This window comes from Cucurbita moschata, unplaced genomic scaffold, assembly GCF_002738365.1.
Source record: "Cucurbita moschata cultivar Rifu unplaced genomic scaffold, Cmos_1.0 Cmo_Scf00032, whole genome shotgun sequence".
In the NCBI taxonomy this organism is placed as follows: Eukaryota; Viridiplantae; Streptophyta; class Magnoliopsida; order Cucurbitales; family Cucurbitaceae; genus Cucurbita; species Cucurbita moschata.
The window spans coordinates 741,776-768,676 of NW_019268548.1; the positions used below are offsets into that span (position 1 = coordinate 741,776).

The 26,901-nt window shown below is 37.2% G+C and overlaps 6 protein-coding genes and 1 long non-coding RNA gene across 11 annotated transcripts in view; 4 read left to right on the forward strand and 3 right to left on the reverse strand.

The window, feature by feature from the left end:
- LOC111429760 (mannose-1-phosphate guanyltransferase alpha-B-like) overlaps window positions 1-1,534 on the forward strand; it is a 4,067-nt gene extending 2,533 nt beyond the window's left edge. Inside the window, exons 10-16 of the mRNA XM_023065754.1 lie at window positions 165-216; window positions 335-451; window positions 541-688; window positions 783-875; window positions 944-1,012; window positions 1,118-1,160; window positions 1,254-1,534. Coding sequence (XP_022921522.1) covers window positions 165-216; window positions 335-451; window positions 541-688; window positions 783-875; window positions 944-1,012; window positions 1,118-1,160; window positions 1,254-1,354 — 623 coding nt within the window. The 3' untranslated portion in view covers window positions 1,355-1,534. The remainder of the gene's footprint in view (window positions 1-164; window positions 217-334; window positions 452-540; window positions 689-782; window positions 876-943; window positions 1,013-1,117; window positions 1,161-1,253) is intronic.
- LOC111429761 (E2F transcription factor-like E2FE) lies at window positions 1,427-4,199 on the reverse strand. Its single transcript, XM_023065755.1, has 11 exons — window positions 4,009-4,199; window positions 3,863-3,930; window positions 3,726-3,778; window positions 3,554-3,631; window positions 3,419-3,472; window positions 3,234-3,327; window positions 2,914-2,990; window positions 2,750-2,822; window positions 2,594-2,655; window positions 2,055-2,466; window positions 1,427-1,949 (listed from the first exon to the last, which is right to left on the reverse strand). Exons 1-11 carry the CDS (start codon window positions 4,086-4,088, stop codon window positions 1,855-1,857), a joined length of 1,146 nt encoding a protein of 381 aa, XP_022921523.1. The 5' UTR covers window positions 4,089-4,199; the 3' UTR covers window positions 1,427-1,854.
- A 901-nt stretch (window positions 4,200-5,100) lies between these two features.
- LOC111429762 (two-component response regulator ARR5-like) lies at window positions 5,101-6,484 on the forward strand. Its single transcript, XM_023065757.1, has 5 exons — window positions 5,101-5,563; window positions 5,631-5,707; window positions 5,778-5,855; window positions 5,926-5,996; window positions 6,071-6,484. Exons 1-5 carry the CDS (start codon window positions 5,416-5,418, stop codon window positions 6,357-6,359), a joined length of 663 nt encoding a protein of 220 aa, XP_022921525.1. The 5' UTR covers window positions 5,101-5,415; the 3' UTR covers window positions 6,360-6,484.
- Window positions 6,485-6,911: 427 nt separating this feature from the next.
- Window positions 6,912-9,298, forward strand: LOC111429993 (protein EDS1L-like). The gene is made up of 4 exons (XM_023066084.1): window positions 6,912-6,990; window positions 7,072-7,447; window positions 7,557-8,315; window positions 8,406-9,298. The coding sequence occupies exons 1-4, from the start codon at window positions 6,950-6,952 to the stop codon at window positions 9,144-9,146; spliced, it is 1,917 nt and encodes a 638-aa protein (XP_022921852.1). The 5' UTR covers window positions 6,912-6,949; the 3' UTR covers window positions 9,147-9,298.
- A 675-nt stretch (window positions 9,299-9,973) lies between these two features.
- LOC111430021 lies at window positions 9,974-11,777 on the reverse strand. Its single transcript, XM_023066121.1, has 3 exons — window positions 11,517-11,777; window positions 11,296-11,359; window positions 9,974-11,186 (listed from the first exon to the last, which is right to left on the reverse strand). The coding sequence occupies exons 1-3, from the start codon at window positions 11,595-11,597 to the stop codon at window positions 10,285-10,287; spliced, it is 1,047 nt and encodes a 348-aa protein (XP_022921889.1). The 5' UTR covers window positions 11,598-11,777; the 3' UTR covers window positions 9,974-10,284.
- Window positions 11,778-16,498: 4,721 nt separating this feature from the next.
- On the forward strand, window positions 16,499-20,148 carry LOC111429918 (TORTIFOLIA1-like protein 3). Of its 2 annotated transcripts, none has more exons than XM_023065995.1 (5): window positions 16,499-17,477; window positions 17,563-17,671; window positions 17,785-18,353; window positions 19,019-19,464; window positions 19,621-20,148. In XM_023065995.1, the coding sequence occupies exons 1-4, from the start codon at window positions 16,686-16,688 to the stop codon at window positions 19,436-19,438; spliced, it is 1,890 nt and encodes a 629-aa protein (XP_022921763.1). In that variant the 5' UTR covers window positions 16,499-16,685; the 3' UTR covers window positions 19,439-19,464; window positions 19,621-20,148. The 2 variants fall into 2 exon arrangements, with proteins under 2 accessions (XP_022921763.1, XP_022921762.1); XM_023065994.1 differs by having other exon boundaries at window positions 19,019-19,454.
- Window positions 20,149-20,288: 140 nt separating this feature from the next.
- Window positions 20,289-26,619, reverse strand: LOC111429920. Of its 4 annotated transcripts, none has more exons than XR_002708244.1 (6): window positions 26,571-26,619; window positions 26,338-26,428; window positions 24,483-25,979; window positions 21,915-22,064; window positions 21,363-21,432; window positions 20,289-20,494 (listed from the first exon to the last, which is right to left on the reverse strand). It is a non-coding gene; the product is annotated as an uncharacterized LOC111429920 (long non-coding RNA). The 4 variants fall into 4 exon arrangements; XR_002708243.1 differs by having other exon boundaries at window positions 21,363-21,569; XR_002708242.1 differs by adding an exon at window positions 22,329-22,381 and having other exon boundaries at window positions 21,363-22,064.
- Window positions 26,620-26,901: the final 282 nt, after the last annotated feature.

The window sequence follows — 26,901 nt, forward strand, 5'->3', positions numbered from 1 at the left end:
GGGGGGGGGGGGGGGGGGGGGGGGGGGGGGGGGGGGGGGGGGGGGGGGGGGGGGGGGGGGGGGGGGGGGGGGGGGGGGGGGGGGGGGGGGGGCGACTACACGAAAGCAGTGAAATTTTTTTATAATTAAGTCATTCTCACTTACCTCTTGTATGTAATTTGCAGCGAATTTAAGTCGATTATCTAGCTTTGAAGCCCTCCAATCTGCAGCAACAAGGTTGAATCCTTCTCTTTATATTGAAATTTTTATTTAGATTCAGCACAACCACCTAGCCGTATGTACGAAGCTGCATTTAAAAATATATGTTACTCATAATATAAAGTTCGTCTAACAGGAGCTTGCCGAAAGACTATGTAAGATTGGATCAAGACATCCTATCGCCTTTTGCAGGGAAGAAACAGTTATATACGTATGAAACTATGGACTTCTGGGAACAAATCAAAACGCCTGCGTACGTCGTATTCAAAACATGCATTCTCTTAAGATTCATTTGCATCCGTTCAAAAATATACGCACATCTTTCTGTGTGAAATCTTGCAGAATGTCCTTGAAATGCTCTGGCTTATATCTCCTCCAATACCGTGTCACCTCCCCCGACCTATTGGCAAATGGAGATGGTACGAAAAATGCTATCATCACCGGGGATGTTTATATTCATCCTTCAGCTAAAGTACATCCAACAGCCAAGGTAACCTTCCAAATCCTGTAGTTAATTTTGTTATTTTTCTGCTTTCATTTAGATTAAACTTCTAAGTTAGCCTCTCGTCTATGTCGTTATGCAGATTGGTCCTAATGTCTCAATATCGGCTAATGCTCGAATTGGAGCTGGTTCTAGGCTCATCAGCTGTATCATCCTTGATGATGTTGAAATTCAAGTATGGATTTATTTTTGTAAATAAAATTTGGACTTCAACTTGAAGCTTATTTTCTTTTGGCTCGTCAGGATAATGCAGTTGTCATTCACGCCATTGTTGGGTGGAAATCTTCCATTGGTCGATGGTCTCGTGTACAGGCAAGTCGAGATATGTGCTTTCTTGTTTTGTTTTCGGGTTTTAATTTCTCCATGAAGAAGCTGATAACATCTATACCATGAATATTACTCTTATACTACTGCTAGGCTGATGGAGATTACTATGCAAAGCGAGGAGTTACAATTCTAGGTCTTACCCTTTACCTCACTTTTGCTCTTGAAAAAAGCTTCTGTATTTCATGGCTGTGGTTCTAACATGGCAAACATCGGTTCAATTGTCTAGGTGAAGCGGTCGCGGTTGAGGACGAAGTAGTGGTGACAAACAGCATTGTACTCCCAAACAAGACTCTCAACATGAGTGTTCAAGAGGAGATTATTCTATGAAAAAACCAAACCAAACAAAAGGGTCGGTATATTTTTGTTTCGTATAACCCAATGTTCAACTCGAGAAACGGATGTGGAGGCATCAAAAGTTGGAGACTTCTATTAACTGAGATCTGTTTGAAATTGGCTTACATTGATTCAATTATGCAAAATACAGACAATAAACTACATATTCGTAGAAAAACTAGCTATTCGAAAGCTCAGCTTGATCAACCACACAGACTTTCCAAGTCATTAGGGGTTCCTAGGCGGTATCTTGTGATGGTAGTACGATACCATATGACGATGGCCTCCAGAGATCGGAGTTGACACAGCCAAGCTGTGCACAGCCAGCATCATACAAGAACCCTATGCTCCAAAATTCAGTTCAACAAAAGAACGACTTGAATACTATACTTGATAGATGTTGGTTGACAAGGATCCCAAGCTACAAAAAAAACCAATCATCAAAAGGATGACTTCAATGCTATAATTGGTTGATCGATGTTGGGTGACAAGATTTATGCCTCAGGAATTTGTATTGATGATCTGTTCACAGTTTCAGAGTACCATAACTTCCAGGCATCCTTGTAATGAGAGAATAATTCTCTTAAAGCTGCAAAATCATAGGAAGGAGAGCTACTGGTATGTTCATTATTGTCTTCTAATTAGTAGTTCACTCAACATGAGGCACTTGAAGAGAAATTAGCATGGAACATACCTTGGTTCTGATACTGAGGATGATAAGTTGAGGCAAGGCTCACCCAGTTATGACGAACCCGTTTCACTTCATTTTTAGAAGCTCTAACTTCCAATCTAGCAATGGGAGAAAAGGGTCCAAATATGAAGCTCTTAGAATTTGGATGGCGCTCAAATTTGCCACTTTGGTTCAAATCTACTTCAACTCTACAACCCTCAAGATGCACATGCATATGTTTCTGGGAATTGGGGCTCTTATTCAGATCAAATGAATTGACCACTTTGTTTCTCTTCAAGTTGATATTAGTTATATCGGTTCCAAAAGTCCTTTTATTTGAACCACATGGAATTGGCTTGCCTGCACGACAATTCTCAACTTTACCTCTAAATCCTAACCACCTGAATGCAGGCTTTCTGGTATCAACGGTATGCGTCTGTCAATTGTAGGTTCAAAAGTTTAAAATATGTACTCATTTCTTTCACAAGTAGATTAGGAAGTGTGTTTTTATCAGAAAATAAAGAAATTTGGCCAAGGGGTTGAACTAGATCAGATCACTTTACCTTTTCAATAAGATGAATTGCAGCTAACACATTTGCAATATCGTAAAGGCGTCTGATTTTGCCTGCAAAGTTGAAGGTACAATAAGAAATTAGCTAACAATCTACCCTGTTGAAACAAAAAAATATTTCAAAATTCTCACCAGTAGAGGTTCATACTTCTCATTACGGATTCACTTTGTGTATCGCCTAGCAGTAATTTTGCAGCTTCATCGAGTGAAATCAGATGTGCCTGCATTTAGAGTTTCGAATTTACAGATTATTTCCACAAAAGAACAAACATAATCACTGAATTAAGAGTGTCATCTTGCCAGTTGACTCACGTTAGAACAGACAAAGAGCTTGACAAAATTCTGCGTAAGAAGTGCAAGAGATTTTTCCCTCCGGTTTTCTGACGCCACTAGAAAGAAGGAAAAGTGAAAAAAGAAAAACACATTTCGTAAGCGGTGCAAGCCCTCCGATTTTCTGATGCAATTTGAAAAAAAAAAATGAAGAGAAAAAGTGAAAAAGCAATTAAAAATTTCAAATTTTCAAAATTGGGAACAAAAATTGCAGTAATCATAAGAAAAATGTTGCCAAAAAGTGACTATCCTCAGTTCCAAATGATAGATGAATCGAATCGAAGTAAAGCTCTGCAGTGTACCACATCTCACTGAGGCTGAAGATTTAGACATCATAGGGATTGACTCATGGCTCACAGAAGTGAGATCTGAACATGTTTCATCTTCATCTATCAACTAATTCCCAAAAAAAAAAAGTTGTGATTATGAAATCCAAAACAAATTTAATAATAGTAAAAAGGACTGTTTTAGTGACAATTCGACCTACTCTTGAGTGATCATAGGAAGCTATGGCAGAGTTATTTCCCTTCATATCTTCTTCCTGTTACAGAGAGTAACAAAAAACCACGGCCATTAACAAAAGAAGACTTAAATATGAATCTTAACAAAACAATGCAGATACCTTAAGTTGCCGTAGTGCCTTTGGAATGCCAGAAAATCCAATCCAACTATATTGATTCTTGGCCTTTCTACAAAGAATCTGTAATCATACGAAAATTGCTAAAATAAAAACACAAAAAACGTGCATAGAAGAAAATAAACAAACAAACAAACAACAGCAACCAATTCCTTACTCCAACACTTTCTAAAACGTTGACAATGTCGTAGATCCGTCGCCTTTCAACACCTGCAAATGAAAGTCGCAAAAATTCTTGAATTCAGGCACCGGCCAACTACCAAAGTAAAATACAGGCAGTAAGAACATACGTACCTAGCCGAGAGGCGGCATTGTCGAGGCTGATTGAGTGAACATCACCTCGATCATACAACCTCAAAAAACTACAAGCCAGAAGATACATTAAGCGAGATGTATATGAATTAATCGATAAATTTGAAGGAAGAGAGACGAGCTCGAACTTGGAGCAGAGCAGACCGAGGGATTTCTGCTTCCGGCTATAAGCTTTCGAAGAAGAATCCGATAGTAGAAGATTCGCCATAGCTATACGATGGAATTGAAGAAGATTGGAGAAGAAGAGATTATATGCAGTTGAGAATGGGAGGGAATCATTTGAAACAGAAGATTTGAAGAACCGTTGAGAGAAGAGGGAGCGTGATTCAAAGCACAACAGGCGCGCTTTCGATTTTTCAAAATTACTAGTGCATGCTACGCTGAAATGACTGTTTTGTCCTTTGACTGTCAAACCTATTCAATTTTTTTAATAATATTTTAAAATTTTCTATTACGCATAATAAATCAATTAAAAATTCTAATTAATATCATAAAAGATTTAATTTGATAAGAGATTAACAAAATAATTTAAAAATTATATGAAAATTTAAAATTAGAGACTCCTATCATATTTTAATTTATAACTTTTAAAATCTTTTGCTTATTAAATTTTGTTAATTATATCCATAGTACTTTTATCTTTTAATTTGATTTAAATTAACGTGTTAATTATAATTAATTAATGACTTATATATAATTATCCAATACTTTTGTGCTCGATGATAAAGGTCTTACATCTGCTAATTTAGGAAATGATCATGTGTTTATAAACAAATAATACCCTTCCATTGTAATGAGACATTTTTAGATTTGAAAGCTTATGCTCGAAGTGGACAATATCGTACCATCATGAGAGTCAGAGTTGTGATTTCTAACATGGTATCAGATATATTATTTAATACTTTTCAACTCTAATTTAAATATATTTTTATAATTGAAACAAAATTTATTTTTATTTAAAATTTTGATGAATGAATTGAGAATAAAGAATCACCGCCGAGGTGCCGCCTGACGGTGTATCATTCTTTGGATTCTGCACCGCTGCATTGGGCGGCTTTCCCCTTTAGCTGCCGCCATTTTCGTTTACCCCTGCTTCTTCTGCTCTAATTTAATTGTTTTAAATTAAATAATACTAAATTATACTAAAAATGAAAATGAAAACTCGATTAAAAATATTAATATCATAAGAAATAAATAGTAGAGATCGTACGGACAATCTGCAGAGTGCTTTGATTCTGACTCTGCTTCGCCTCCTTCGCCCTCTGTTTTGACCGATCATGGCGACAATTGACAAGTGGCTATCTAATCTTCTCTGCCATCGGGATTTGGATTCGCTGTCTCTCTCTCAAATATCATGAAATCACAATAAACAAACCTTCTCCCACTATGATCTCGCTGAAATTTTGGATCCTCAGAATCTCTGCTTTTACTCCGCCCATTAATTAAACCAACCATTTCCCATTTCCTTATAAGATGACCCTATTTCTCTCCTCTTTCTCAGCAAACCCCTTTTCTCTTCTCTCTCTTTTCCGGCCATGGCGGTGGTTCCCGGCGAACTTATTGGGGTTTCTGATGATGATTTGAAACAGAGTGGTTTGGCCCAGATTCATGTTCTTGCTGTTGATGATAGCCTCGTTGATCGGAAGGTTATTGAACGGTTGCTGAAGATCTCGTCTTGTAAAGGTAAATAATGGGTTTGTTTTGAGAATTGATTTTGGATTGGACTGGTTTGAATTTGGGGTTTTTGCAGTGACTGCTGTTGAGAGTGGGAGAAGTGCTCTTCAATATCTGGGTTTGGATGGGGAAGCCAATTCTGTCCGGTTTAGTGTAAGCAATTTTAACTTGCTTGCTTATGATTTATATTATGCGTTTAATGGTGGTGGGGGGTTGGTTTCAGGATTTGAAGGTGAATCTCATCATCACAGATTATTCCATGCCGGAAATGAATGGATATGAACTGCTGAAGAAGATCAAGGTTGGTTGGTTGTTGTTGATTGATTGGGTTGTTTATATCAATGGGTGCTGATGAGAATTGATATGAACAGGAATCATCGGCTCTCCGGGAGATTCCTGTTGTGATAATGTCATCGGAGAATGTTTTGGGTCGAATAGAGAAGTATGAACTTCCCCTGTTTCTCTGTGTTCTTGTTTTGTTATTCAATGGAGGGATTTTAAGGTTTTGGTTGATAGTTGCTTGAAGGAAGGGGCTGAGGAGTTCATAGTGAAGCCTGTGAAATTGTCTGATGTGAAACGACTGAAAGACTACTTCACTATGGGAGGAGAAAATGGAGGGAAGAAGATAAGTCATAAGAGGAAGCTTCGTGTTGATGATCATGATCATGATCACCACTTCTTGACTCCTGGGTCTCCGCCGCCGCCGCCGCCGATGGTGGGTTTCGACCATTGCCAAGGGTATCTGCAACGAATCACATGTTCGTCGAAGAAACCAAGGTTCCTCAATGGCGACCAGTTCACGTAACCATGGAATTCAAGTTGTAAAAGTTATTTGTTACTCTTTTTTTTTTGTGTAAATGTTGATTATTTGGGAGCTTAGATTCCCCTTTTGCTGTTTCCCTTTTTTGGTTTGAAATAAGATTGTAATTTCTCTTTCCTATTGGGTATTGTCCGGCTTGTCCAGATTAAGTCTGAGCAAATATTGTTCTATTACTATTAGACATATGACAATTTACATCTTTCCTATCATTTTTTGGATGTTGACGTAACCATTCAAGTACACTACCGGTAGATACTGTCCAGTTTTGCTCAACTTTAATGTCATTTTTAAGATGGTGACTTAATAGTCCAAGTACACTGGTATTAGATATTGTTTGGTTTGGTTTCGTTCTCCTCTTCAACAAACGTGAGATCTCACAATCCATCTGTTTAAGGCATGTCGTCCTCATTTTGGTTTTGATGTCATTTGTAACAGTTTGAGCCCACTACTAACTGACAATTTTGCTTTCGATGTTTCTCTCTCCTACTTCCAATAACGCTATCAGTCTCAAGTCTTTCATTGTTATTATTCTCTTCTAAGTCACATGTGTGAGAAATAAGGTGGAAAGTTCGTGGATGTTTAATCGATTCCTTTACAAGCCGCCCAATCCAAAACTACTTTTTGCGATACAAAAACGACAAGCAGTAAACGGGAAATCCCAAAATTTATCTTATATTCCCAACCCGAAGTCCAACACTAGAGTCTTCGTCAACCTGAGCAGAGCAGAGAGGAGAGCATCATCGGAGCTGCAGAAAATGGTTCACTCGAGGCTGGAAGACGCCACTGGTTTAAAGGAAGAGCTCATCGGAAACGCCTGGTCGGCCGCCGTTAAAGCTCACAAGCATGCTGATAAGCCCTTTCTCCTTGATAAAACCCGAGATTTCTCCATCATCAGCTTCGCTGGATCTTGGTCACCGGAAGCTTGGTTCTCTGCTTCCGATTCATCTTTCGGGGAGACAAAGATCGACCGTCAGCTGTTCCCCTCCGTCAGGAGCATCGGGCTCGATGAATACGCCGAGGTCAATTCCGCATTTTTCCGGCGATTTGAGGCCATTTTGGGGAAGCTCAAGGACGTACGTTACTTTTCCCAGAATTTCCCCCAATTTATTCCTTTTCCTGTTCTTCCGTTTTATGTATTCTTCGCTTCTTTTTAACTGTTGAAACTCGGATTCTGTTTATCAGGTTCTCAAAGCGAACAAGCCTGTAGTGTTTACCGGCCACTCAGCCGGAGGTCCAGTAGCCATTCTTGCAACCATTTGGCTGTTAGAACAGCAAAGAAACTCAAACACAAACTTCACTCCTCCAAAATGCATCACATTTGGATCGCCCCTTGTGGGTAACTTCATTTTCTCCCACGCTCTCAAAAGGGAGAAATGGTCCATCCATTTCGTACACTTCGTCACAAGATATGACATCGTTCCACGAATCCATCTAGCTCCTCTACCTTCCTTGCAACCACATCTGCAAACCATCCTCACCTCCCTGAACTCACGATCGCTCGGGTCGGCGTCGAATGGGAATGTAGCTACCGAATTCTTCATGACAGTGATGAGGAATGCGTCGGCTGTGGCAAGCAATGCTGCCTGCCATCTTATGGGAAACACTAACCTTTTGCTAGACACTTTGAAAAGCTTTGTGAAATTGAGTCCTTATAGCCCTTTTGGCACTTACATTTTCTTTACTGACAGTGAGAAAGTGGTGGTGGTGACCAACCCAGATGCTGTTTTACAAATACTATTCTTCGCTTGTCAGTTGAGCTCTGAGAGCGAATGTGATAACATCGCTCATCAGAGTTTGAAGGCCCATTGGGAGTATGAATCTAAAATGCGACAGAACTTGGAGCTCCTGCACGCTATTCGTCTAGATGAATTGGATAAGCTCCCGTTGTCCTTAACAGGCAGAAACACACCGATAACACAAGCTTTGAATGAACTTGGCCTAGTAAGTTCTCTAATCTCCTCTATATCTATCTATCTATCTCTCACATGGGTGATCGAAAGTGAATTCTAAGTTTCAACTGTGAAATTACAGAGTTCGAGAGCTTTATTGAATCTTCGAGCAGCTGGGTCGTACGAAGAGCAGAAAATCAAGAATCAAGAAAGGATGAGTGTAAAGAAACAAGATATCGAGAAACTATTGAATCGGCTAGAAGAAAATTACAGAGATGTATGTAAGGTTGACGGTTTGGGATATTATGATGCATTTAAACTCCAGAAGGATCCGAAAGACTTCCAAGCTAATATCAAGAGGCTTGAGCAAGCAGGTATATGGGACGAGATCGTAGAAATGCTCAAAAGATACGAGCTCCCGGATGAATTTGAGGGCCAGGACGAATGGATACAAATCGGAACCAGGTTTCGCTGTCTCTATGAGCCTCTAGATATTGCTAACTACTATAGACACTCCAAGAATGATGACACTGGTCCTTATATGATAAAGGGAAGGCCGAAACGTTACAGATTTACACAAAGATGGCTCGAACATAATCAAAAGATGACGGAGCCGAGTGAAGTATCGACTCTTTGGGCAGAGGTAGAGGAGCTTCGTATCCAAACCAGAACCAAACTGTACGCAGAATGTTCAAGAGAAATCTTAGAGTTGGAGAAGAAGATGAAGAGATGGCTCAATGAGATTGAAAATGATATGTTGTTAAAGAAATCTACTTTCATGGAGTGGTGGAAGACACTTCCTGAGCATCATAGATCACAGTCTTGTATTAGGGACGATATCGAGAGGATGGCGAATACGGAGGATGCTACTAACTCGATGTAGACCGACCTTAATGAGGGCATTGTACTTAAAACAATAATGTTCCAACCGGATCCTTTCTGTTTGTATGAATAATTAGAAACTTATTCTAAAAAATGTGCTAATATTGTACTAAACTTTTTAATGAATATGTTAAGGAACAATTTCGACACCAATTTTATACTTACGGCGGGGCTTTCAAGAAGATAAGAACTAACCTTGTATTCTCCGACAGAAACTGCCGACCACCTGGGCTGAGGAGCAGAGGCCTTGTTCGTGGAGACAAATGCCGTTTAGCCCTCTAGAAGATATTGGGATAATTAGAAATCAATTTTAAGTTGAACATAAACCTTATATAGACACAGCATGAAAATTATATTATAGAAAGGAAAAATGAGCCATCAGAGTTAACCATTTGGAACAGCAAAGCCTAGCTAGCTAATAAAACCCAGCAATTGGAACAGCTTATGTAACAACTCAAGCCACATATTGTCTCTTTGAGCAAACTCTTTAAAACGTGTCGGCTAGAAAGAGATTTTCACATTGCTTCGCTCTCCTCCCCCACCGCTTACCCTAGAAAACAGCCCGTCAACAATCAACTCATCCAAGGAGACTTACCGCTGCATAGCTGTCTTTTCAAGTCTGGATCATAGTTTCCTACACCATAACTGAAGGTATTGCAAATATTTCCACACTTCATTTTATGCTATAGAACTCCAAGGAAGTAATCAAGTATGGCACTAAATCTCTCATAAGATGAACAAGAATGAGGAGGAAGGTGACGACAAATAGAACAGTTTCAGCATTCCTATGAAATATATGCAAATACAAATAAATAAGAAGTGAAGAAAAACAAACAAACGTTGTATCATTATTCCATGTATTTATTTCTATACCATCTCGTCTATTCACATATCAAGTACGAATTAAGTCCTCTACATTGGCAAATGTACCACAAGATAAGAACCACACTCATGTAGGAAATTCAGTTTAAAGGTTCTCAATCTCATAACCATACTTCAACACCCAAATGCCACTTTCTATTACTATGAAAATCAGAGCCCAAGACTACTATAGTACCCAAGAGACGCAGGACAGAAAAATAAAAGAAAAGAAAAGTGGAGCAGACGTACATTAACAACTCACAGAAACTGAACACTACCTAAGACCTTGAAATCATGCTACAAGAACGAGCCAATGGGAACGTCGGGCTGCCACTGTATTCGTTTGTCTCGTTATCCGCAGGATCACGATCATATGGCTTCCTGCAACCAGGACAACGCCCATCCTCTTCAAGAATCCTCTTGTGACAGAAAAGGCATAGCCGGAATCCACAGGGACAAGGTAAAAAGTTGGAGTCTGTAAGGTCCAAGTCTTCAAAGCAAATTGGACAAGATGTAGGCACAGGCATAACACCACCACAAGCCCAAGGGATGCCTCCACATCCAAAACGCCGATCTGTATTCGGTAAACTAAGCTGTTTTGATAACGTGGGCAAACTCTGGGGACGATCGGCATCATCAGGCCTCCATGCTCGGCCATTCATTGAAGCCCTCCGCACAATTCTCCCATGCTCAATGCTCGAGTCACCATCTCCTACGCCCAACTCATTTCTGCTGTCTACGCAAGAACCCAATTGAGAAACAACATCGCCCCTAGGGGAAGACTCGGAGCATTGATCATGCTGCTTGTCAGTGGCGATTAGGGTATCGGCAAAAGCCTCCCAATCTTCCAAGCAGTCATCATCTCCTTCATCTTCCTCCTCCTCCGTTATACTCCCCGAGCGACACCCACTAGAACTGCTGCGGCAGCTACTGCTACTGCTACTCCCAGTAAAATGGTGACCCGAATCATTACCACCCAAGATACTACTTCCAATACTAGGGGGGCTATTGGACGGCGACTCCGAACAATCGCTGTGATGGTGGACCGATCTGTCGTCCTCTTCTCCTATGTCCCTCCTATTTATTTTTTTCGAGGGAAGTTTATCATCTTCCACCGTTTTGACGACCTCTGAATCAAGCCGATTGTCTTCTTTGCTCCATTTTTTGTTCTTTATCGCACCTATCACTCGTGAACCCAAATCGATTAAATACAAATTATCGCATGCATGAAGTCGGTTCCATAAATATATTCAATTAACAACAAATTGAAACATAATTAGTGGTTATACCTCGAGAAAGCCATTGCTCGCGACGAACGTCAAGCTTGGACTGCTTCAATTTGGAGTTCCTAGCCTGAAATCCCCAGCCGAAACAATTACGACCAAATTAGGGGGAAAATTCAGTAATCATCAAAGAAAAAAAAATAACAATAAAACTCTCCGGCATTAAAATTAAGAGAAAAAAAATGAGAAGATTTACGTTTGAACAAAAAGAGAGAGAGAGTCCTCACCCTCCTCTTCTTGGACAGGGGCAAATCCCGGGCGTTAGGGGCCAAAGAAATTGAAGCATTAGCGATCGAATCAGTAACCATGATGGGAGAGTTGAAATCGAATTGAAGGAACCAAGTTCGCAAGGAAACCCTAATTTGTGTGGATATTTTTATTTTCCGGGAGAGAGAAGATCTTCGAGGGGGAGAGAAAGAGAGAGAGAAAAAAAATGGATAACGGAAACTCCTCTGCTTCGCTCGCTCTTTTCCACAGAATAAGCAAAAAACAGAGGGCCGAGATTTCATTTAAATATCGTCCAAGTTACCAAAATATCCCTCTCATTTCCAAAATTTCCGGCCATACCCAGCCATGGCCCTTTCAGAATGGCTTTAGAATAAGGGGTCTTTTAATCGGGCGTGGCAATTGGCATCGTGCATCCGTGTACTGCCTGAGCCCAAAGAGATGAACAAAACGGTGTCGTTTGTTGAGTCTAATATGTTGGGCCATTCAATGGGCCGGAGGAGTTCGGCCTAACAACCCCGGCCCCTTTAGTTGGTTGTAATTCGGCCGGTGCCCATACATACAGCATTTAAAAGTCAAGTATTCCTTTTTGTTTTATTGGGAATTTCTTTTAATTTTTTTTTTCATGTAGCATATATTTGTCAACGCAAGTGAATATTTATTATTCCTAAAAGGGTAGGTTAGGGCAAAAGTAAATTTGGGTTGGGTTTGACCAATATATTAATATTCTATAACAGTAGATAATATCTGCTAGGGGTGGACTTCCGCTATTACAAATTGTATCAAAGCCAGGCAAGGCTGTATGCCAATGAGAACGTTGGATTTCCAAGGGAGATAGACTATGAGATCCCACCTCAATAGAAGAGTGGAACTAAGCATATGTGGAAATCTCTCCCTATTAAGCGGGTTTTGAAAAATATTGAGAAGAAGTATAATAGAGAAAGCCTAACAAAGACAATATCGGGTAGCCATGAGATTTGGGCTTGGACTTGAACCGTTACAACTACAATATTTACTATATCTCATTCATGGTTATGGACTCGAAGATATTGAGAAAATAGAGAACTAAAATATTTGATATTGAGAAATATTCTATATATAAATAATGTGGGGATAATCATGAAAAATTGTTCCTATTTGATTTTTGTTTTTTATTTTTACATTTACAAAGACCATGTTTTTTAAAATTATTTCTTATATTTCCCCGGTTTTGGAATTATATAATTCATTTTTTACTTCGCATTGCATTTTTGGAATATGAGAGGAAAAATGAAAAAATAAATTATAAAAAAAAAAGGAGGGAGAGAAAATTTGGTCAATTAATAAAAAAATAAAACTCTTATATTTTATTTTAAAAATAAATTAATGGACAACGGTACACCTGGAAGCTAAAACGTGGAGCCCTCCACGTGGCGAGGTGGGCCTAAAATTCTGGTAACCTGACGAATTTCGGAAACAAATTCTATCAAAATCCCATACTCATGTTACTCCAATTATATATATAAATATATATATACATTACTTGTCCAATTAATAGATTTTGAAGCATAACCAATTGGAAATATTATTTTGGATTATAAATTTCGCATTATATTTTAAATTCTGTTAATATGAATTGATATTCGTAATCTTAGTATTTTTTAACCCGTTATAATTTTCATATCAAAATTTTTATATTTATCATTCAATTAATACGTGTAAGGTCAAGTCATAAACATCCCTTTAGTTTGGAAGATTGTGCTCCATGGAGACCCATTCCAAATAGGGTAGAGATTCCTTGTTTAAACAAGAGGGAGGGAGTGGAGAGAGATTTCTCCAATCAGACAAATGGGGTCAGGGACAAAGATTATATTCTCTGTTTTTTGTCCCCACCCAATTACTCGACCCCAGACAAGGTCAAGAAAAAAAACTCATTTAGACTAAAAATATTGAATATAAATTTGTGTGATAATTAGGTAGGATTAAATAGTGAAAAATGTTGGCAATAAATTAGGAAATTAATAAATTGAAAGTAGAGGGAAATAAGGTGAGCTACAACTTTCTTGGTTGGATGTAGTCTCATATTCACACTAATAAAAGCTTGTCCCTCAACTCTTACCCACATTTTCCTCAATTTCATTACCTTAATTATATTATAATCTTTATGATTGAATTAAGTTAATAATTTAAATGTTTAATCTCTAGAAAGTACTTTGAATTAATGGATTTGGCTTATTTATTTTAATCTTTATTTTTTAAAAGGTGAAATTTTATACACTTACTAATTTTAAGATATTATTAAATTATATTATTATAAATTTGAAAGTATATAAATTAAATCATTATATTATAAAGTTTTCAAATTAAAGTGAAAAATAAAATATCGGGAGAAAAAGTATTTTAATCTTTAAAAGAAAATAGTTAAACAATAAATTAAAAAATAAAAAAGTAAGATAGAAAATGATATTCAAACTCTTTTGGGCATTCAACCGACAAAGAAGACTATATGAGAAGGCTGTCGAATTAATATAATTCCAATTTTGGCCTCGATTATTATTTTTTAATTATGTACCTATCATTAAAAACACGATGTAACATTATTTGTCATTATTAATCATCTCTACCTTTTGAATTTTATTCCAGTTTCTCTATTTTCAATAAATTTTAAATTAATTTATATGGGTTAATATAGTCTTTTCTTATTTGAAAATAGTAATAATTATGTAATTAATTTTAATAAATTTAAGATATAATGAATTTATAAAACTATAAAAATTGAAACTAACAAAAAAAAAAAGTGGAGTTATTAAATTTTTTTTAATTTTTTTTTAATTTTTATAGTTTAAATATGGAGATGAGATTGAAAAACATTTGTTGTGGTACCAACCTCAAAATCATTTAAAGGAAGGGAAGGGAAAAACAAATGAAGTATTTTCTCACCTACCAAATCACTCATTCTCACCTCCCTACCAACAAGACGGAGCACGTGTAGATTCTCGTAGTCAATAAAAAAAATTAAATTAAATTTAACCTACGACAAAATTGTAACAATTTTATTTTTTAACGTAGAGTTTATAAAAAAAAATGATATCTAATCAATTTATTAATCTACGTTTGTAAAATATAGAAACTAAATTATTATTTATTAAATCGCATGACTTTCACGATCTATAGCTTTAGTATCTAAAAAAGGTCTATTATTTAAAAGAGACCTGCTACGTTGAAATTATATAATTAGAGAAGGAGAATTTTGATATATATTTTTTAATTTTATTATTATTTTCTTGTACTTTTTAGGATGATAGTGAAAGGCAAACCAAAATGAGAGATGGGTGGAGTCAATTGGGAGTAAGAAATGGAAAGCAAAAAATTCCCAAAAACCCGAATGGCATTTTCGTAATTTGCAGTTCATTAATTTAATTAACCCATTAATTTTATGCTTTCTTTAAGTTTCATTAATAGGTTAACTCCTTTCATTTTAGCTTAAACTGCAAATCTCCATACTAATTAATTCAATAAATTAATATGTTTTAACGTAATTGAAATTATATATTATTATTATATTTTTATTCGACAAAATATTTAAAAATGAAAATTTTAAACCTATACATATTATATTTGGAAGCCTTGTTTTTAAAGCTTATGTTATATTTTATGTAAATAATAATTAAAAAAAAACTATATAAGTTTGAGATTTTATGGTGACAAAAGCTATCATACTTAAAATATAAAAAGAAATATTATTTAGTTGAGTCATTTCATTCTCAAAAGGAAACAAAAGATAGCCTTTTAGTTTTATTAGTTTATTATATATAAGTAATGGAAATCCAATTTGTATGAGATTTTTGTCCAATTTAAATTAATGTTTAATTTCTAATCCAAATAATATATTTAGCATTTTTTACTTTTACTTTTACGGAAAAAGATTATACACTACAAGAGAAAGGTTTCTTACACCCTTACAAAAGGTGATTTGTTCTCCTCCCCAACCAATGTGGGACATCATAATCCACCGACTTTTGGGGCCCAGCGTCCTCGCTAGCACTCTTTCTTTCATCTAATTGATGTGGGACCACTCCCAAATCCACCCTCCTTTGGGGCCAGCGTCCTTACTAGCACACTGTCTCGTGTCTACCCCCTTCGAGAAATAGTAAGAAAACTGGCAAATCATCTAGTGTCTGGTTCTGATACTATTTGAAATGCCCCAAATCCATCGCTAGCAGAAATAATGAAAACCATGCCAAATGTTCGGTATCTGGATCTGAGGCGTTAAAAAAAAAATCATATATATATATATATATATATATATATATATATTATTTGTGTAGATATTATAAACGTCAAAATTTTAAATTCACATGAAAAAAAATAATAAATTTTTATTAGAAGTTATGAACTAAATAAAAATTTTAAAACCAAATAAATACAGATTGGATTTGTAATTTAATGAATTTTTTTAATAATAAAAAACAATAATGAAATGATATTAATATTATTGTATTGGCCGTATAATAAGGTATGATTAAAGATAGATTGAATGTATTTGAAATAATTGATATAAATAATACAAAATAATTGTTATTTGGTTGAATTAAGTATTTATTTAATTATTTCAAATGAAAATTTAATACGCACAAGACTATATAAATACTAGGCCGAAAAATTATGGATGAAGCAAACAGTGAAATGATTAAAGTTGGTTGGTCGTCGCCAGCGGGTGATGCAAAGGGCCAATTGTTGGGTGACACGCGTCCTTAAAAATTATGGTCATTTAAAGTTTTTCCCTTTTATTTTACAGGTCTTCACATGTTCCCCGCACCCCGAATTTACTTATTTTTTTACCTTTATTTATTTATTTATTACTAATTTCTTACCTTTATTTATTTATTTATTTTAGTGCAAAAAGAAAAGGAAGGTTGGGAGAGAAATAAATGTTGATATGAGGGGGACCAGCGTATAAGCGATGATTAATTTTATGTATTTATTTATATGAGATCTATAAATTTTATTTTCATCACCGGCATAATCTCCCTCACAGTTCTCAACAGTTTAAAACACTGAACCAGTTTTCTCCCATCTTCTTCCCTATCTCGCCGCGGGAAAACTCTGTACTGGTTGTTCGATTTCCTTCCGGCAATGTTGCCGTCGCCGCCTGAGGTCTGACTCTGCCTCCGACTACAGTTCTTCTTGCCATGGCTCTCTCTGCCTCTGCGCCGCAGAGCCTGAAGCTTCGGATTCTCTCGTGCCTCACCAAGCTCTCCGACCGAGATACCTACTCCCTTGCTGCATCCGACCTTGAATCTATTGCTCAGAGTCTTGACGCGAATTCCTTACCGGTTTTCCTTTCATGTATATACTCCACTGATGCTTCGGATAAATCGCTGGTGAGGAAGCAATGCATTCGCCTCTTTGCTGTTCTGTCAGAGACTCATGGAAATTCTCTTTCTCCATACCTCTCGAAGATTCTTTCCAATATCACACGCCGGTTCCGCGATCCTGATTCGTCGGTTCGATCCGCGTGTGTTAACTCTGTAGCGACATTAGCTTCCAGTGTTACCAAATCGCCGTTTTCGACGTTTTTGAAGCCTTTAACTGATTCGCTTTTCACGGAGCAAGATTCTAATTCGCAGATCGGAGCGGCTCTGTGTTTGGCTTCGGCAATTGATTCTGCACCGGATCCGGATCCGGTTAAGCTCGGCAAGCTTTTGCCGAGGTTCGAGAAGCTTTTGAAATGCAATAGTTTCAAAGCAAAGCCGGCTCTCTTGACATTGATCGGGAGTGTTATTGGAGTTGACGGAGCTTTCGGTAATGGAGCTCTGAAAAATTTTGTCCCGTGCTTGGTTGCATTCCTTAGCAGTGAGGATTGGGCGGCGAGAAAATCTGCCGCGGAGGCGCTCGGTAAGCTAGCAGTCTTGGAGAGGGATGCTCTGGCGGAGTTCAAGGCTGGTTGCTTGAAAACGTTCGAGAGTAGGCGATTCGATAAGGTTTCAGTTTTTAATGGTTTTAAGAATATAATATATGAATCGATTTCCGATATTTGACATTGTTTTTCTAACCATTGTGTTATAGGTTAAGGCTGTACGGGAGGTAATGAATCAGATGCTCGAGGCATGGAAGCAGATTCCTGATCTCTCGGATGAGGCGTCTGCGCCAGCTTATTCCCAAGCTTCCTCGAAAGGTTGCATGTTTTGTCATTATATTCAGTGAATGTTTTGCTAATTTCCTGCTTATCTGGTGAAATTGTTGACAGCCTTGTGATCTCTTCCATTTTGGTATTTTATTCTGTTTTAGAAATCGCAAGTGATGGACGTTATCCACCTGGATCCAAGAATAATTCTTCTGCTCGTCTTGACTCTCCTACCCCGAGGAAGAACGCCAGCTCAGTTTGCAGGTCTACTCCGCCAGATGCCTCACCTGCGATGGCAGCGAGAAGGAGAAGCCCTTTGAGCGCTGGTGACAAGAAAGCTAGTTTGTCAATGCTCCAAAAGGTTGAGCGTAAAAAGCGTCTGGACTGGAAAGTAGAAGTCTCTGCTAGGAAATCTCCCTCAGGAGAACTGAAGGAAAGAGATGAAAACATTCCGGATAGAAGGATTAGTGAAAACACCAAGATTACGAAACCAGAAACAAGACGAGCACTCTTCAATAAGATTTCTGACGATAAGATGATTAAATTCGGTGGGCTCAGGTCTGGATCTCGCGTAGTTCCTTGTCCGGATGAGGGCCATGAGTCGACTGTTGTAGCAAGTAATGCAACCGACGATCTGCACAGGAACCACAAAGACTCTGAAGAATTGCATTTGATCCGTAACCAACTTAATCAAATAGAAAAGCAGCAATCCAGTCTTCTAGATATCCTCCAGGTTGGTACCAAATCAAACTGCACTTAGTCTGGAAGTTGAATTTATTTTCATTTCTTCATGCTTGATTCATGTCCTCAGTTAAGTTGATAAATCTTCAGAGGCAAATGCATGCTTCAATATTATAGATCGCTCCTAGGAAATTGGAACCATTAGAATACTGGAATATACAAATACACTCTAGTACACTTCCTATAATCAGATTGGCATTTAGTCTGTGCAACAAAATCTTCTAGCGACATAGTCTGCAACAAGCACGTAGAACATGGAATCCAAATGAAATCTTCTAGCGACATAGTACATGGATAGAACAAGGTTGTTCCATTATGAGGTATGTGAACTCTAGAGTACATACACGATCCAGTCTTCCAAGATGGTTTGACCTCATCCTGCCACCGAAGCTTTAGAGATAAATCATAATTTCGACTACTATTATTTCAGCTGCTTGTCTCAGTTTATAAATCACTACAATTTCCTGCCAGTCAACGCATATCGCAGAAAGTATTTATTTATTTTATTGAATTACAAATTACTGTCCCTCTTCAAAATTGCGTTGTCTGTTACTGTTAGCGCTTGATTATTTGCAATGTTCAATATACTGATCACTCGTTGCAATAGTCTTCAAATTTTACTATCTCACCTGTGTTTTTGTCTTATCTACCATTTAGAACTTCATTGGGAGTTCACAAAACGGAATGCGATCCTTGGAGACGCGTGTGCATGGTCTGGAACGGGCATTGGATGAGATCTCATATGATCTTGCTGTATCAAGTGGAAGGATGTCTTATGCTAACACCCCCACAACCACATGTTGCATGCTACCTGGAGCTGATTTTTTGAGCTCAAGGTTCTGGAAAAGAGCAGAGGGCAGACACTCATCGTCAAAGTTCTCAACTCCCATTGGTGCAACTCCATTGGCTCCAATGCGCAGCAGATCAGGTGATCGCCATGGAGCTAATGTGGATGCTGGATTTATGACTCCAGAGAACCATAGGTTTCAGGTCCAGCGAAGGGGTGGCTTTATGGTGAATCCATTGGCTTTGAGACAAGGTGAACCCAGGGTTGTCTCAAATGCGGCACTTCCTTGAGCAACTGGATCAGAAGGCACTAAAGAGTAATTTCTGAACTTAATTTGCTCGCTCTTTTCCATCTTTTCTTTCCTTCCCACATCATGTGTAGCTCCTTTACCATGGCTGCTTGCCACTTGTGCGAGATGGCCGGATCTAGTATTTACTAAACTTCAAACCATTTTTACTCTTTTTTGTTACAGGCGTACGGCTATGGATTTTCTCATGCCTTTGCCATGGGAATCTAAAGCATTCCTTTGGAACTCTCAAATGATGCAGAAAGCAACTACCATGATTTATGTTGTCGAGGTAATGAATTCCGTTTTGGATTTAAAATATTCTCTGGTATGTCTAAACCAAGTGATCTGAAAAATTTCAGTGAGAAGTCCTAAAAAATTTGAGTGAGCTGTCAAGTTAAGTTTATCCTTTTTCCTTTATTACCTTTTTTTTGGAATTTGATTGAAATTGGAAAAAAAAAAAAAAAAAAGAGTATATTACCGAAATGCCAAATATCCTAATATAGAGAGGGTGATTATTGATATGTACATAGGAACCAGAAGACAAGGCCTTTTCACTTCCCTTTACACTTACTCTCCGGGGGGTGACGAGGTCTCTTCAATTGGTTGAAACATTTCTTGAAGTGAAAAAGAGTACAAATATCTGGTTGATGATTATGATGTTTTTCTATAATTTTTAGCCTTTTATACATTCATTGAAAATTTTATATTACAGTATAATGGTGGAGTAATTCGAGAGCTATAAAGAAAAAGGTAATAGCAAATGTCATAATGCATTTAATCATTTTGATCATTTTAGATTTATTTCTCTCAACTTCTAATCAAGACCCTATGGATTACGATTTCTTCAAATTTGTATTTGCATACATGCTTATATTTAGTCGCAAATTCCGCCCTCTAATTTTATAGATTCACATGATAGTATAGTACACGTTACATAGATTCATTCACATTTCAAAATTTGAGTTTGAAGTCTTCGGCGCTTGTCGTGTCACATCAAACTGATCTGAAAAGATGAGAGGATGTACTGCTTTTCCCATTTCCAGATATCATTCGAAATCTTAACCCCAAGTAATATCAGCCGTTAGATGCCAGTGAAAATTACAATTATTAGATATCTAACCTTTTTAATTATTACCTACAGTTGTAACGCTTATATTCAAACACAGCATATAAATTTCTAATTATTAAACTAGAATACTAATATGTCAGACGGTAAATGGTTACTCTAGTAATGCTGGAATACAATTAAAGTTAGTTATGTTTGAAGTCTCTATTTTTTAGTGTTCAAAAAATATGGTTGAGTGGAAAAACAATATTTGTAAACAATTAAAAATTAATCCAAAAAACTCTTAAAGGATGGTTTCACCCACAAACATGTCTCATATCCATCCATTAATGGCACACATATTCAGGTCTTCATTTAAAACCAACCTAAAAAAAGTTGGGATGGGTTTCCTCCCCCATCCTTATCCAGTTATGTACCGTACCGCACTACCAACAATCTGGCCTAGAACTAGCTGTCAGAAAGTTCTTAAATGATTTCTTTCACATTCGCGAACAATATGCGATTCCTTCACAAGTTTCATTTCCCCCCACCAAAGTTTTCCCTTTCGGTTCGCATTCGCCCCCCCACATTAAATAACCCTTTTCAACAAGTAGCCTATACAATACAATCTATGGCGTTGAGGATTTGATTACAATTCTGTTTGGCCCTAAATTTCAAAATATGCTGGTAGTAGTTACGTTTCGGAGCTTGGAGAAATGGTTTAATATAAAGGTTTTTGGGGAGAATGAAAAATAGCAAGAGAAAGATTTTTTTTTTTTTTTGAGAGAGGAAAAAGGAGGGAAAATCCACACAAGATATAAATAATATAAAATTATTAAATTTTAACCCAAAATTTGAAGGAACATGAAATGTAACATACCATTTTACCTTGGTTCAAATCATTTCTTCCCCATTATCGCATACAGTGACTTCGTCAATACATTGCTATTCTGTCATGATACGCAATGCTCCCAATTCATAAACATTTCAGCAATATAATAGGAAGGCAGTTGCATAGGGATAAGGCCTCACACCTCAGGTTCATACGTAGGTTTTTAACTAACATACGCTATATTAAAGAAACCTACTGCAAAAAAACAAGAAACCAATCTTCATATTCAGATCCTACAGCTCAGCCACATGATCGACATTTTTAGATCCATAACATTTCAGAAAAAATTATATTGTTTCTTCACCTTCAAGTTGAACTATTCAATTTAAAGTATGCAACTTATCAATCAAAATTTTACATTACGCTACAATAATATCCTAACCATTTCCAATTCAAATAAAAAAAAAACAAGTCATAGAAAATTTAAGTAACTATAAGTCTATAAATTCATCTAATCGCAAGTCAGGGTTAAAAATGAGATGTCAGAAAGCAAAAAAGTAAAGTTTCCATGACGCATGATTAAAGGTAAAAACTACTTACCACCATTTCTGTAACAACAGAGCAGCAATGATCCGTGAAATAAAAGAACACAAGGCAATTGCAGAGGCATGCTCTACGGACAATATTTTGAAGGCCTTGTGGTCTGCCACTAACATTGCCGCCAAACGGGGGAAAGATGCTCACTTTAGGCTGAAAAGTTCGACCACTCATAAAATATTATTACCTTTCTTAAGTTTCATCTTTCGTGATGTTCTATGAAAAGATTCTATTCTAACACATGAAAGTAATATTTTTAAATGCACTAATTTCATACTTGTTAAGGAATTAAAACTTGTAAATGTATTTTTCACAATATAGTCAAGTGTTATGAAAAAATGAAGAGTACTATTAATAATTAGTTAAAAGAAACTTTCACTAATTTAAAAGAACTGTCAAATACACTCTAATTCTAACCTGTGATCTTGCACTCTTATCTTCTTACTTGCACAAAGGCGTCAAATCTGAAACTAAAGAAAAATTCCCAAAACTTTACCAATTTCTTAACACAAGAAAACTACACTTTTGACAGCTAAAAAGCTTTATCGGGCAGTTTATATCTTCAATTCTTTAAAGAGGGACACAATGAGGGAAAAGGCAGAGAGACGTTAAAGAAAAGTTAACCAAAAGGCTGAGATGAAAAAAATAAAGAAAAGTTTAGATAAAAAAAAGGATAATTAGTTTCTTCCCCCATAAGGGATTTACAAAAAAAAAAAAGTCATCCAAATTAGAGTTAATCACAAAGTGGAGATTTAGTCACAGGAACAATTGAAAAGGGAATAGGAAAACTAGGAGGAACATTGAAATGTTGCCAATTTATAGAATCTATCCCTATCACGGTAAATCAAATAATTTCTTTCAAGCCATTAACTCCTAGTAATTGCTCTGAGGGCATTCCTCCGTATAATCTCTGTCTTTCATTTGAAGTTGGTTCCACACAGAAGCAACATCAAACTATCCTCAACAGAGAAATAAAGAGCCCAAGATAAGTCAACAGAAAGGAAAAAGAGATTTCCTATGCTGAAGGAGGAGAAGAAACTAGTAAATGGCTTTGTGTTTCTCTACTTTCCTATATAGAGAAGCACCACTTGATTGTAAGGCCATTAATGGACAACTTCCTTATAGTCCCTCCATTGTGTAGCCGTTCAAGAGTCAATAAACATTGCCCAATAGAAAACTTTAACATTTTTCAGCACTCCCAACTTTCCAAATTGAGAGTGCTAGATTTGGGAGGAGCAAGGCAATGGTAGCTGTTAATCTTGAGAAAAGTAAATTAATAAAAGATAACCTCCTCATATCACCTTGGACCATAGCCTTTAACAGCTCCAATATGCAGCAAAATTCCTTAATCTCCAACTTCCTCAAATTCCTCCTGTTCAAATTTTCTGGGATATAGCAGTTTTCTCCTAGAACTAAGTAATCGTAGCCTCCGATTAGAGTTCTACAGCGGAACTAAGTAATGTCTGCATTGAACCTCTGCTACTAAAACCACCTATGATTTTTTCCAGGAAAGATTTATTAATGCATTTATCAAGTCTGACAGAAGAAATATCTTCAACTAGACCTTTGGTTTTCGAAAATTTCCACCAAGGGCAATGACTGCTTCCTTTCTTCGGTTCTCTTGTTGTCCACTACCTCTCTTTCCCATACAAGCATGAGAATACGAGATGACTTGAAACCACCTATAAATAAAAGCTAAGCATCTTTTTTTTTTAAACTCACTCCAGTTGACTATATATGGGTAGCCATTCTCACTATCTCACCACCCTCCAAGAGAAGTCCTCTTTTTCCTTTCCAATATAAGTCCACACGCTCATCGGAATTGGAAGATAGACATAAAGAAGGTAAGCAAGCTATCGAATACGAAGTTTGAAAGTTTCAACCCTCATTTGACGGATAATTTAGCAATGCGATTGGAAGGGTGGTCTCTTTGCGGATTCAAAAACTTGGGGGGCGGGAGGAAGAAAAGCTCTTATCTAATGATAGAAAAGGGAGAAGCAGCTACATGTAGCTACAATTATTGAATACAGTTACCTTCAAGATTTAAACACGATTAAAAGACCATTTAGAATTCACTACGACACTATAAATTCACAACCTGGAGTTTCTAATTCCCAAGTGTTGCATGTTTCTAATTAAGCAAAATCCAACTTTGGAGCGTGTCCACCAAGTTTTGTCCCAAAAAATTGAACTGAATGCTGACTTAGCAAATTGATTGCCCAATATGATGATGGATCAAAATAATCCGACGAGGTGAACAAATTTAAGAAAAGGTCCGAACGTAGCCAAATTATCAGATGAGCAACAGATTTTTTACTCGAGAGTGTCTTGAGATAATTTGACTAGAGACTCAAAGTAAAAACAAAATGGTCTGTAAGGCTCACAAGTTTCATGGTGCTGATAATGGACAGTTCATTCCATTCGTGGCACCCAATTAGGAAGAGCATATTTCCAGCTCAGTATTCAAGTGGTTTCCATCGAGTTTCATATTATATTAATAACTCAATCTATAGCTTTGAGGTAATAAATTGTAGTGGCGCAATAAATTTTCAAAAACGATAAATAACCAACCTGATGTGCAAATGTGCTGGTTGCCGACTATCTTTAGATAATTCAACCATGAAGCTTCAATTCTAAGTCTCTACAAAACCATTCCTTTGCTCCTCATCTTCCTCTTTAAATACTCTCGTTACGAGATGAATTACCGTCTGAATTAACTGGCAAGTCTTTGTGCTTTCTACAAATTGCTTAAGAACATAAATATTTATAGGTTGCCTGTGGGAGTCATCATTCAAATCAGAAGCAGACCTTTCAAACTAAGATAACAAGCCTTTAACAGTTTCGGTATCACTTCCGCAAGCCGGAGTCAAAAGGTTGAAGGACAAAATTTCCGGGCTGCGCATGTCCAACTCAACTACGACCACATCGTCATTTGTTGAGAAGCATGCATTCCAATATCACTTTCAGCATCTTCATGTGTTGTAAACACATCATCCTTTTCCGATAAAACACTAAAAATCAATGGAATTAAACAATATTTCTGACTACCAATTTCATTCATGATTGATGAACTCTCCCCAGGTTGATTAGAGTTGTCTACAAACGGAATTCCAGAGCAATGAAGAAACGGTGCATGATGTGTGTCCATGGCCTCACTAGTGAAGAACATGCTTTGGAGTTTGGAGAGCTCTTCTTTTCTGTAACTTCTCCATGTTCTGGAAACTGGCATAATACTGTTACCTTCACCTGCATATTTTCGATACGTCCGAAATCTTCTTAGCAGAAGGTATATGTATTGCTTCAGCCTTTTCATCTCCCATGGAAAATGCAACTTTTCCTCTGTTGAAGGTATTGTGCAAATCCTGTCGATAATTTTATCTTCTCTAGTTCCGTTCTTCTGAGTATCATTATCGTGATCATCATCAAGAAGGAATCATCTGGTGGGTGGCTTTCCACTGTTAATAATGGAATTTTGGAGAAATAAAAGACTGATACTCCGTATAATTCTGATAGCCACTGAAAAAAATGACCTGTTTAGAAGAGAATATTCTATCCTATGTTTCAGTATTCTTTTCATTTTCTGAAAAGTCACTCTGATAACAGTATAATCTGTCTGCACCACTTTCATATTAATATCAACACACACGTTTGGTCATGGTCTTCTCATCTCTTCTGCCATGTATTTCATGGTAGGCATCCATTTTAAAGGTTCTGATTCTTTGTCTCTTCTTATAATGAAGGCAAAGTCAGTATCACTGGTGCTTTTAAGCTTGCACTTAACTGACATGTCCATTTCACAAGTAATGAGCTGCTGTTCCAGAGGAGAACCACTTAAAATAACTGTGGACTCACCAAAACCAAGAGAGGTCAGAGGCCGTAATGTCATGTCTTTCTTAGTAGCAATATGTCCTGCTAATTTTTTCTCATTTAAGTTTGTTGATTCCTGTTCATTACTTTATCCAATCTATCCTGAATTTCTCGCAACTCTTATCCAATATCTTTGACCTTCGCTACAACTTCTGCTTCTCGAATCTGAGCCCAAAGTTATCGCATCTAGCTTTCTCCAACCTGCAATGGAAGAAAATTACAACTCTACGGTTGTTCGTCTAGTAAAGGAAAACAATGCTGAAGGAAGACAGAACTAAAGGTTTGAATTAGAATCGTTTACTAACTAAATAACTTGAGAGTATTTGATTTTATAAATTGTAAAAGAATGTTCTCATTGGCTTAAAATGTAGCAAACTAACTGAAACTAAGCGGCACAGCTGTAATAGAGTAAATTATAATAGAAAAATTGTCGAGTATAACACAAGGATCACAATGATCGGTGCTAAACAAACGATCTCTTCTAAGCAATGCACGGTGTAAAAGAAGAAAGAAAAAGGAACTCCGAACAATATTTTCACGAAAATCAACACCAGAATACCTTTAGTCCCCGAAACCATGATCTGCGCCGCCGCTTCTTTTGCTGCATTGCGGTATACTTCCGCATAAACCGTCTCCAAGGCCGTCGATATCTAAACATCCATTAACCAACAAGATTAAACTTCGAAAACGAAAAAGACAAACAGAATCAAACATTCCGGATTGAGGAAAAGAATCAAAGGCGAAGGAAACAAGCAATGTTTTCTTTAATGTAAAGATAAACAGAAAAAATACCTCGGAATCGCCCACTATTGAGACATTTCCAGAGATTTTACGACGGAAATTTAGATGCACAAGACGAAGTGAAGAATTTGAGAGGCAAATAAAATCCTTCTCTTATACGATTTTACGAAATTGCCCTTATCGAATCACAAAATCACGTGCCTGAGGGAGCCCCAAAACCGGCAATTCGGTTCTCTTTCATATTTTTTGGCGCCGTACGCGCGCCATGAGATTGGCTCCATCACCTGCCGTTGGATCGTTGGTGTGGTCAAAGTTTATTAGCACGTGGGAGAAATACCACACGTGTTAGCTGAAATTTTAAAATAATTAAGGTAGATAAAAT

Coding starts and splice junctions, on each gene's coding strand:
- LOC111429761 (XM_023065755.1), bottom strand. CDS start 4,088: ATGGCGAATCTTCTACTATCGGATTCTTCTTCGAAAGCTTATAGCCGG. Junction 3,779..3,862: donor CAATGCCGCCTCTCGGCTAG/GTACGTATGTTC, acceptor TTTCATTTGCAG/GTGTTGAAAGGCGACGGATC. Junction 3,473..3,553: donor AGGCACTACGGCAACTTAAG/GTATCTGCATTG, acceptor TCTCTGTAACAG/GAAGAAGATATGAAGGGAAA.
- LOC111429762 (XM_023065757.1), top strand. CDS start 5,416: ATGGCGGTGGTTCCCGGCGAACTTATTGGGGTTTCTGATGATGATTTG. Junction 5,564..5,630: donor GAAGATCTCGTCTTGTAAAG/GTAAATAATGGG, acceptor GGGTTTTTGCAG/TGACTGCTGTTGAGAGTGGG. Junction 5,856..5,925: donor AACTGCTGAAGAAGATCAAG/GTTGGTTGGTTG, acceptor TGATATGAACAG/GAATCATCGGCTCTCCGGGA.
- LOC111429993 (XM_023066084.1), top strand. CDS start 6,950: ATGTTTAATCGATTCCTTTACAAGCCGCCCAATCCAAAACT. Junction 6,991..7,071: donor AAGCCGCCCAATCCAAAACT/ACTTTTTGCGAT, acceptor GAAGTCCAACAC/TAGAGTCTTCGTCAACCTGA. Junction 8,316..8,405: donor CTTTGAATGAACTTGGCCTA/GTAAGTTCTCTA, acceptor GTGAAATTACAG/AGTTCGAGAGCTTTATTGAA.
- LOC111430021 (XM_023066121.1), bottom strand. CDS start 11,597: ATGGTTACTGATTCGATCGCTAATGCTTCAATTTCTTTGGCCCCTAAC. Junction 11,360..11,516: donor CCCTGTCCAAGAAGAGGAGG/GTGAGGACTCTC, acceptor TGGGGATTTCAG/GCTAGGAACTCCAAATTGAA. Junction 11,187..11,295: donor CGAGCAATGGCTTTCTCGAG/GTATAACCACTA, acceptor CACGAGTGATAG/GTGCGATAAAGAACAAAAAA.
- LOC111429918 (XM_023065995.1), top strand. CDS start 16,686: ATGGCTCTCTCTGCCTCTGCGCCGCAGAGCCTGAAGCTTCGGATTCTC. Junction 17,672..17,784: donor TTCCCAAGCTTCCTCGAAAG/GTTGCATGTTTT, acceptor ATTCTGTTTTAG/AAATCGCAAGTGATGGACGT. Junction 18,354..19,018: donor GTCTTCTAGATATCCTCCAG/GTTGGTACCAAA, acceptor TCTACCATTTAG/AACTTCATTGGGAGTTCACA.